The sequence below is a fragment of the Martes martes genome, assembly GCF_963455335.1.
Source record: "Martes martes genome assembly, chromosome: 2".
Classification (NCBI taxonomy): Eukaryota; Metazoa; Chordata; class Mammalia; order Carnivora; family Mustelidae; genus Martes; species Martes martes.
In genome coordinates, this window is record NC_137889.1 from 143,322,199 (window position 1) to 143,332,663 (window position 10,465).

Consider the following 10,465-nt stretch of genomic DNA (forward strand, 5'->3'; position numbering starts at 1 on the left):
CATCAGAGCTGTGTCCTTCATCATTCTAAAGATCTCCTGGAGAGAGGGTGTGGCAGGTAGAAGGAGCTGACTGCAGCCAGCTTGGGTGGGGAGGGGAGGATGGGGAGAGCAGTAGAACCCGGGCCAGGCCAGGCAACCTCTGAGCCTCCCTGGTCAGAGCAGAGTCCCCAGGCTGGCCTTGGGGGATGCTTGTCCAGTCAGACCTGACGCCCCAACTAGACAGCCCTTGCTGGGCCAGCCCCACCTCACCTTCCCTGTGTGCAATTCATGAAGGCCTCATCCTCAGCCATGACCCCTTACTCAGCATGTCCAGTAGTACACTCTTGGCCTGCTGACCATCCCTTCACCCCCGTCTGTCTCTGTTCCTTTTGGCTGGGTGAGAACTGGTTGCTACTTATGGGTCCCTGAAATCCCCTCTGGGGTAAACCGATGGCCCAGTGCCTGACCACTGGCCACAGAGAGAAGGATCTGTGGAAATGGAGATCAATGGCTCAGGGGAGTCTTGGTGGGCAGGAGGCACCTGGAGCCAGGCCTGAGGACTGGAAGGGCCAGAGAATCCACATGCACAGATGAGGGGACAACTGTTCCATGGCAGGAGCCTCCTGTGCAGGGCCCGAGGGGGCAGCCACCATGTGCAGAGACCACCCCAGGGCAGGTTGGGTGGAGGGACCTTCTTTTTTTTTTTTTTTAAAGATTTTATTTATTTATTTGACAGAGAGAGAGAGAGAGAGAGGGAACACAAGCAGGGGGAGTAGGAGTGGGAGAAGCAGGCTCCCCGCCCAGCAGGGAGCCCGATGCGGGACTCGATCCCAGGACCCTGAGATCATGACCTGAGCCGAAGGCAGACGCTTAACGCCTGAGCCACCCAGGTGCCCCGAGGGACCTTCTTTGTCACTATTCTATCCAGCACCGTGGATAGAATTCGCTGACCATGCAGCTCAGCCATGGAAATGCTCCCCATCTGTGGGGTTAGGACACTCAAAGCCCATGTGAGCATCACCAGTCATGGCCCTTCCAACCCTTCTCTGTCTCTGGATTTGTCTAAATTGGACATTTCATACCAGGGGATGAACTCCATGCAGCCCTGTGGTACTGGCTCCCTCCCCCTAGCATCGTGTGTCCAAGGACCGTCCATGTTGCCATGGGCATGAGCGCCTCGCCCCTCCTCAGGCTCTGTGTTATTCCCACAGCAGATGGAGCATGTTTTACTCTTCCAGTTTCTCCCCAACAATACCCAGCGGAGCTGATGCAGGAAGTGGGGCGTGGGCAACCTGCAGCCAGAAGGGAAAGGGTTTGGGCCAGACTAATGAGCAGGACCTTTTCTGGCCTCTTCAGAGGGGCCAGAGGGGCCCTTCTCAGATGACCCCCTGTCTTCCTGTCCATGCCCAACACAATAGCACAGAAATCCCCCAAATGGGTGTGGAAGGGACACTTCTTTATGTTCTGTACCCGCAGCCCCACGCCCTGATCCCAATACGTGGCTGTGCCTTTGCTTAGACCACACACAGAGGTACAATCCATACACGTGTCTACACCATCCATGCGTCTACAGGGCTCTGAGTTTCTGCCCATTCTTCCCCCACCCTCCCAACCCCAGTATCTGAACCGAATGGAATGAGCCCAGATCGTGAGGTTGGAACAGAACCTGAGTCCTGGCTAGGGCTCTTCCCAGACATGAGGTCCTGTGCCAGGGATCAGGGCCCTCAGTCTCGCGGGCCTCGGGAGTGAGGTGGGTTCATATTCCCTGCCCTCGGGAGTCAGGAGGAGGCGGTGAAGTGAGCGAAGGTGCTGGCTCCTCACATCTGGATGCCTGGGGGTCTGCATGACGAAGTCCTTGCTTGTGCTCCTTGGGGTCCCTCTGAAAGGGGTGGGGTGGCCCTGCTGGCCGCCTGATGACCAGACACCACCTCCAGGGGACGTTCCCTTCAGGCGGCTTCAATGTCCTCTGCTTATGCTCTTGGGGGCCTGTTATGCAGCCTCTGTTGCCCTCCTGCATGGGGTCCCCCCGGCACATGGAAGGATCTAAGGCCACTTGGTTCAGGTGAGAGTGTGTCTCATGGACTTTATCTGAACCATGTGCATGGGTGTCTTCAAGCGGCCTCGTGACTGTCACCAAGGTTCTGCTGAGGTCTCTTTTTTCTGCTTCTTATGGAGGTGGGTGTCTGCATGGAAGGCTGTTCACCAGCTCCCAGATGACAAGGACAATGCTCAGGACACACGTGCATGAAGAGAATACTGCTTTCCCTTTCCTGTCCCTGCAGAGAGAGTAACAGCACAGTGCGGGTGACCCAGGAGTTCATGGAGTACCATGTCAACGGTAATTTGAAATATGGCCCTATATCTGATAACTTTGTATTTACACCCACTGAGAGTGCAAAGCGCCCATGGAAAAGTGTGGGGATGAAGATTGTGGCAGGAAAGCTCATGACGGAGATCCGGCAGTTCTTCTACAGGTACGCTGGGGCTCCCTTGGTGCACTTGGTCGGGTTACGAGGGAGTCAGGGTCCATGTGTGTTCCTGACACCAGCTCATTCTCATATGGAATCAGGGTCCATGCATGTCCCTGACACCACCTCGTTCTTGGAGGGAGTCAGGGTCTGTGTGTGTTCCTTATACCAGCTTCTTCTCAATGGGATCTTGATGCAGATGTGATTGCTCCCGACTGGGGTATCCTAGCCCCATTGCACATGCTGTACCTTGTGGGGGGTGTCCAAGGTTAGAGTTGGTCCAGGAACCCACAAGGATAATGACTTACACCAGAAGTTGTGTGACAGCACAGAACTAAGCCATCCAGGTCAGCTCCCCCAGCTCTGTATTATCAGGGGACAAGGCTCTTCCCATTATATTGCCCAGGATGGCTCCTGACTCTCTGCCAGACTGCAAGAAGGAGGGAGGGAGAGAAGGGGTCATGGAAACAGGAAGGAAGGAAGAAGAAAGAGGAAAGACGGAAAGAAGAGAGGAAGACAAATGGGGAGGGAGCGAGGAAGGGAAGGAGGGAAGGAGGAGGGAGGGATGCCTGCAGAGTTCCCAGAGCCTGACTCAATGAGTCCCAATTCCAGGAAGGAGAGAGACCAGAATCACACATATGCCATCTACTCCCGGCTCGCCCACGTGCCGGTCGGCCATGGTGGGGAGATGCTCTGCCGTCGCATCGAGCAGGAGTACCGGGTGGGCCCCTTGGAGCTGAACCGTGAGGCCATCCTGAGGACCAGCACCAGTCTCCACAACCGGCAAATCCTCTACTCAGACAGCAACGGTTTCCAGATGCAGCAGAGAGTCTTCCGGGAACACTCGACCAACAGCATTGCTCGGGTAGGCCCTAGGATGCCTGCTGGGCGGCCCTGATGGCCCTTTTCCAGAAAGCCAGAGCAGGAAGCCCGTTCCAGCACCACCTGTGAGCCCCTTGCCTACCTGTGCTGCTGGGGGTGGAGGACCCCGTCTTGGGTCACCCCTGGTGTCTGAAATCTGGTGCCACCACAGACACTGGGCCGTTCCTGACCCTGTCTGTGCCTTGGTTTCCTTTGTGTAGATGAGTACTTCCTTGGGGGATTCATTCTGAGATTTCTGAGCTGATGCTGGTCAAAGGCTTAGAGGGCCTGACCCCCGCCAGGTGCTGTGGCAGAGACACTGCCTGGCAGCTCGTTCAAGGTGATGAGTGTGGCCCGAGGCCACACATCAGCTCCCCCATCCCAGGGCTCCAGCTCTGTGACCCTGGGCAAGTGGGTTGGCCTCGCTATGGCTCCCCACTGCCCCGGTGGAAGGAATAACCTCGGTCCCCAGGGCTGGGAGGGTCAGCGGGAACAATACAGGTGAAGCCCGCACTGGGGGTCTCCTGTGACCCCAGTAATCATTAGTCCTTACTCCACCCGGGGGACCCAGCGGGCTCTGTTCCTACTCTACTCTGCTTGTGAGTTCTGGTCCCTTCATCCCTGCTTGCTCACTCTCCCATGCTGTACAGGGGTTCCTGACCGTCCTTTTGGGTCCTTCCAGGCCATTTGCTCCAGCAGAGCACAGAGCATGGGGAGTGCAGCTGCTGCCCCAGACCAGACTCAGTCCTTTGTCTCTGTAGTAACCCTCGGCCCTGCATCCATAGGGTCTTGAACCTGTTGTGTGGGTGGGGAAATTGAGGTCCCAATGAGGAAACTCAGTTCCCAGCTCAGATGGGCAGGAAGCGTTGCATCTGCATGTGAATGACAGTCTGTTGGGCTCTGTGGTCAGAGCCTCTACCATAGTCTTCCTGCTGCACCCTGAGCAGTTGCTGTGCCCATGTGGGGGACAGGCAGGGGTTGCCCGAGGGGGACCCCGGCCAGCAGTCCTGCCCGTACTTTGCCCTGATAGCCAGTCTGGCCATGTTTGTGCACACAGAATTACTACCCCATGGTTCAGTCCGCCTTCATCGAGGACAGCCAAAGCAGGCTGGTGCTGCTGTCCGAGCAGGCACATGGCGTCTCCAGCCAAGGGAACGGCCAGGTGGAGGTAGGATGTGGGCCATCCTGGCCACCCAGGGTGGGAGCAGGTGGGAGGGGGGCCTGTCAGACAGCTCTCCCCTGCAGGTCATGCTCCATCGCCGGCTGAGGAACAACTTTGACTGGGCTCTGGATTATGACCTCACACTGGACGACACCTCTGTTGTCCATCCCGTGCTCTGGCTCCTGCTAGGACCCCAGCCACTCACCGCGGGCCTGCGCCAGAGGAGTGGGCTGGAGCTACAGCACAGACCTGTAGTGCTGTTAAGAGAGCTGAATGGTAAGGGAGTGTTCATACCAGAATGAGCCCACCTGGCCCAGTAGACCTGGGGAGGGGTGTGGACCACCACTAATCTGGACAACGTTGGAAAGAAGGGAGCTCGGGGTCTCTGATCCAATGTCCTCATATAAGGTGTAGGCAAACTCGGGCAAAGAGGTTCAGGGTTCACTCAAGCTCGTAGAGGTGGTGGGAGCATTTCTGAGACTCAGACCTATTCCACCTTCTGCCCTTTCCCTGAGTACCTTCATTTTTGCTCTGATGTCTTTCTTTCTTTTTTTAAGATTTTATTTATTTATTTGACAGACAAAGAGATCACAAGTAGGCAGGGAGGCAGGCAGAGAGAGAGAGGGTTCCCTGCAGAGCAGAGAGCCTGACACGGGTCGCGGGATCATGACCTGAGCCAAAGGCAGAGACTTTAACACACTGAGCCACCCAGGCGACCCTCTTTTTCTTTCTGAATATGACATATTCAGAGGGAGCCAATATATGGCTTCACACCTAGAAGATCAACATTAGAATATTTGTTTTATTTGACTTCTGGGTATGCTGTCACCAGGTGAGGGAGATTCCTGTCCATGGTCTGATCTGCAAAGCTCATGAATTCCCTCCTCTCAGACCACTACTGACTTAAAACAGGCTGTACCTGTATGAAAATAATTGAAAATGGGGAAAATAAATAATGATCATGTTTAGAGATGGTACTTTTGGAACATCATTAAACGAATGAAACACCTAGAGTCACCTGGGTGAATCAGTTGGTAGGCAGCCAACCCCTGATTTCAGTTCAGTTCATGATCTCCGGCTTATGGGATCAAGCCCTGCTTTAGGCCCCTGGACTGTAGAGGGGCCTGCTTGATATTCTCTGTCCCACTTCCTCTCTCCCAACCTCAGCAAAAGAAATGAGCACAATCATCCCAGGCTTAAGTACAACAGTTCCAGGGAAAGCTTCTGACTGGTACAGAGAGGAATTTGTGGTCTGAGCCTGGACCAATCACTGTGGCCTGGGGACTGCAAGGAAGTGGTGCCCCAGCTGGAGCCCAGAGCTGAAAGGGCTTTTCCTGGAAGGAGGAGGGGGCTGAGGTGCCTTCTGAGCAGGGAGGCCATGGATGACAAAACAAGGGAGGAGCTGGCATCCCACACCTTGCATTGGAATCAGGGTTCTGCATGAACCTGCCCTAGGGTCTGGAACAAACCCCATCACCCCTGTGGGTGGTAGACTCCCCATCTCTACTTTGAAATGGCTGAACTAGAGATTCAGGGTCCTTCTGGCTCTTAGACTCTGTGATCTGAGACCCTGGACAGGTGGGAGGAAAGGCATCTAGGTGGAAGGATGTCCATGGGCAAAGGCAGGAAAGGGGATGCCTGAGGCACTGGGATCAGCAGGTGCTTCAGACTGTCTTCCCTGTGGGATACACATGGGCAAGAGCCAGATTGCCTGAACGAGGGCACATGGTGTGCAGAGCTCCCACTGCCAGGAGGAGGAGCTAGGCCTCAATGCTTGTCCTGGATCTGTTTGTCTACCCTGCAGAGATTGCCCAGAATCTCCCAGACCCCCAACAGCAAGAAGCTGTGACCCTACCCCCAGGTCTTCATCTTCAGATCCTCAGCATCCCAGGCTGGAACTACAGCCCTAACCACACAGAGCACCTGCAAAATCTCCAGAAAGGTGAGGCAGGTGTCCAGGGGAGCCAGACTCATGGCTCCCTCCCCATGGCAACCTGGCCCCACGTCCATCACCAGACAATGTGGGCTTCTCTCAGAGCTGTCCTGCTTCTGCATGGTTACCTGATCCCCTTCTCTACCCAAAGAGGAGGCCCGGACCCACAGACAGGCTGTGGAGGACCAGTGTCACTCAGTAAGCAGGGTACACTGTGGACATGGACCCCAACCCAGGATATGTCCACACATTCTCTGATGGATCCCTGCTAACCCCACCACCAACCCCCAATCATCATCCACCATCTGTCAGACCCTCAGCCTTCAGTGCAGTCCTGCTCCTCAGGGACACCTCCTAGAACCCTGAACAGCCAGTCCCACTCGTCCTCTGAACCCAGGAAGCCTGACTATCCAGAACTTCCATTCATTCACTGAACAGCTATCTCTTGTGCCAGGCACTGGTTAGTCAGCAGTGACCAAGGTAGGCAAGGCCCCTAGACTCACAGAGCTCTCTGACTAGAGGGGGAAGCAGCCAAGTCACCAGTCAGTGATGTTAGTGTTCACATTATACCCCCAGCAGGGCATCATGGAGGGCTTCCTGGTGGAGGTGACACCTGACATGAACTGACTCATCCTGTTGCCAAAGCTCCAGCCACACCTTATCTTCCCCTTTCCAATGTGAGCATCTTAAAGGCAGGGCTAGGTGCCCCTCAGGCACTCTCTTGTCCTCTAGAGCCCCACCTAGGTCCTGCCAGTCACCAAGGACCGCTCAGTATGATTCCGCAGATTTAAGAAGGAGGAAAAGGAAGAGGCAACAGGCCAGATAACACTTTTATCTGATAAAGTGGTTCTTGGGGACCATGGCTTACACCATGGCTTACACTTACAGCCAAGTGGCTTTCTAGCACTGAACCCCATTACCAGGAATCCCCCTGTCACAGAAGATGCTGGGCGGGGAGCCTCCCCTACAAGGCAGAGCGTTCCCTTCCCACTGGTGTGCATGGCCAATGCAAGAGAATAGGTCTCCTGTAGATAGTTGGCTCCCAGGAGGAGAAAGGGGCTGGCCCGGGGGTGCCCCAGACCTGTTGAATAAAGGTACCTCCTCCCTGGAGAGCAGGGAGTGAGGGGCAGAGTGAGGGAAGCCTCAGGGATGGAGTGAGACCCAACCCCCACCTCCCTGAGCTCAGGGCCACATTATGAAGCAGGTGTGTCGTCCTGGACATCAGCATGTCCTCACTCCACCCCACCCCCACCATTATCAGGAGACAGAGGACCTGCCTGACCCTAGGGCTCCAATCCATAACCACCCACTGGAACAGGTAGAAGGGATTTTTCATAACCCATGTGCAGCAGTAACATCAAGCAGGGACTGTGTCAGTTGCCTCCTGGGGAGGCTGAGGGTAGGAAGTGAGGGCAGGTGTCCAGTGCTGGGCCCAGACTAGAGGATTGGCACTGATGGGGGTCCTTCTGTCCCTGAAGGCCATGGAAGGAAGGCCAAGGCAGACCTCCGCCGTGTCCTGCTGCGGCTCCATCACCTGCATGAGGTGGGGGAGGACCCAGTCCTGTCTCAGCCCGTGAGTGTGAACCTGGAGGTAAGAGCCCTCAGACCCTGTGACAGGCTCCCTGGCTGTGGCCTGAAGCCCCACCAGGCAGACAAGCCCCAGTGTGAAAATCCCCTCTGACAAAGACCTCAGCAGAGATGCCTGGGGTGCTCTCGCTTACCCTGGAGTGGGCGCTGTGGGGGTACGTGGGCATCCCGCCCTCCTCTCTCTGCATTCTTGCTGCTGCTTCTTCTCTGGTCCCTTCTTGTGTCACTGTGTCCTGCAGCTGGCCTCACTGGTGTGCTGGCTGTTTCTCTTTGGCTTGTCCTCTGTGGTCACCTGCAGGCACAACCTCACAAGCAGATAGGTCTGCAGAAGCGGGAAGGCAGCAGCAAATGGGGTACTGCTTCTGATTGCTTTCTCCCTGTGTCAGTTCAGGGAAGCTTCTCCAGAAACCTCTCACCTCTGGGCCAGCCATCCCTTCCTGGTCAGGCCAGAAGGGGCCACCTGCCTCTGTCCTCGAACAGGAGGCTGAGTCCGTTTTCTTGGGATGGATAACCACTCCTGGCCTCACCCGGGGCTGCCTCATGAGCCATACTGGGGAGAAGGGTCTGGACAATGGAGGCAGTTCCTGTGCCTGCCTCCCCTGGGTATGCTTATTCAGTGCAGTTCCTGGGAAAGCATGCTGGTCCTGGCCTCAGTGTCCTCAGTGAAATGGGCACACAGTTCCCTCTGGGGATTTGCTGGGAGAATTCATGTGGTGGTGTGTTGTGCCCCAAGCATGGGTGTCACCCCTGCTCCTGCTTTGCCTCTGCTCTGATCTGGGGCCTTGGTGATAGCTCACCCTCCCTGTGCTCTTGTCCGTCAGGTCGTGCTGCAAGGGCTGGGGTCTGTGGTGGCAGTGGAGGAGCGCTCGCTCACAGGGACCTGGGATGTGATCACACTGCGCCGCTGGAGCTGGAGGACATGGGATGGTCCCCACAGCAGAGGTTTGAGAGCTCCTGGTTGAGGCTGAGGCTGGGAATCCCAGCCCTCCCCCAGCCTGGTTCAGGAGCAGGCCAGATCCTGCTTAGATCCCTTATGGCCTGTGTGACCTTGAGCGGGCTACTTGGCTTCTCTGATTCTGTACCGTCCAGAATCTACCACGGGTTAGTGTGTGTGTGCATGCGTATGTGTGTCTGCAGACCACACCCCCAGCCTCTGTCCTGGGTGTGTCTTGAACTGGCAGGCATATCCCAGGAGGTCTGACATCTATCATGCTGTGTCTCACACCGCACAGACCACCATCAGCTCCTGGGAACTACAGGCAGCTTTATGCCCCCCAGTCTTTCCCATGCTGTTCCCTCCTCCTGGATCACCCTTGTCCCCTTCTCTCTGGCCCACTCCTACTCAAACTTTGGCGGAGTCCGGGGCTGGGTCAGGATCCTCCTCCATTCCTCTCTCCCCCTCTTTCCTCTTTCCCATGGGTCTTCTCTGTCCACTGCATGCAGCAGAGTGCTTTCTACATAGCTGGACACTTAGTCATTGGGAATAGATAGATGGTGTTGGATGGATGGATGGATGGATAGATAGATGGATAAGTGGATGGGTGAATGGATTTGTAGACTGATGATGGATAGATGATGAACGAATGGGATGGATGGATGGATGGATCGATGACAATGGATGGATGGATGGTGGTTGTGTGGATGAATGGATGGCTTTGTGTAAGTGTGAGTGTTTGTATGAGTGAAAGGAAAGATGGATTCGTGGATATACTAATGGATCATGGATGGATGGATGGATGGAAGGATGGATGAATAGGTGATGATTGATGAATGAATAGATGGATTGGTAGATATATGATGAATGACGTATAGATGATAGATGAATGGATGGGTAGATGGATGAATGAATGGGTGGGTAGAGGTGTAGATGTGTCTTTCCTTCTGCAGGATGATGAATCGATGATGAATGAATGGATGGATGGATGGATGGATGGGTGGATGGATGGATGAACAGGCTTCCCTCCCAAGACTGAATTTAGTGGAACCCAGTAATATAAAGTGCAGCCCCACCAGGTTCCTCAGTGAGAAAACTCTAGGAATTGAGCTACACCCCATGGGAAATGAGACCATGCATGGCCAGGACCACCTACATATTTCGCTAATGGGAGAGCCAAAATGCAAGGGGCCCATGGCAGTGGGAGTCCTGGTGGGATGGGTCAGCCAAGGACCTTCAGCAAAGAGCCACATTAGAGTGTAGGTGGGCGGTGTATGAGGGGAATCTGGGTGGAAACACCCCGGGGAAGCAGGTGGTTCTAAGGACAGACCACCTCTGCTCCCCCAGGCAGTTCCAGCTCTCACTCGACATCCCTGCAAGGCATGAAGGTCACCATCTACCCGAAGGAAATCCGGACATTCTTCATCCACTTTCGTAGCAGTGAGCCCTTGGCTGACTCTGTGACCTCAGGGCAACCCCAGGAACCCCAGGAAAAGGAACAGGACCCAGGACATGGAAAAGCAGCGTGGGAGGATGAGTGA

The 10,465-nt window shown here is 55.3% G+C and overlaps 1 protein-coding gene across 1 annotated transcript in view; it reads left to right on the forward strand.

Annotated features, from left to right (window-relative positions):
- Nucleotides 1-10,465, forward strand: part of LOC308338340 (epididymis-specific alpha-mannosidase-like) — a gene marked incomplete at both ends in the record, with an annotated part of 31,982 nt that extends 21,517 nt beyond the window's left edge. The window contains 8 exons of the mRNA XM_080796350.1: nucleotides 2,262-2,453; nucleotides 3,060-3,312; nucleotides 4,366-4,476; nucleotides 4,554-4,746; nucleotides 6,275-6,412; nucleotides 7,882-7,994; nucleotides 8,812-8,932; nucleotides 10,272-10,465. Of these exons, the coding sequence (XP_080652476.1) occupies nucleotides 2,262-2,453; nucleotides 3,060-3,312; nucleotides 4,366-4,476; nucleotides 4,554-4,746; nucleotides 6,275-6,412; nucleotides 7,882-7,994; nucleotides 8,812-8,932; nucleotides 10,272-10,465 (1,315 nt within the window). The remainder of the gene's footprint in view (nucleotides 1-2,261; nucleotides 2,454-3,059; nucleotides 3,313-4,365; nucleotides 4,477-4,553; nucleotides 4,747-6,274; nucleotides 6,413-7,881; nucleotides 7,995-8,811; nucleotides 8,933-10,271) is intronic.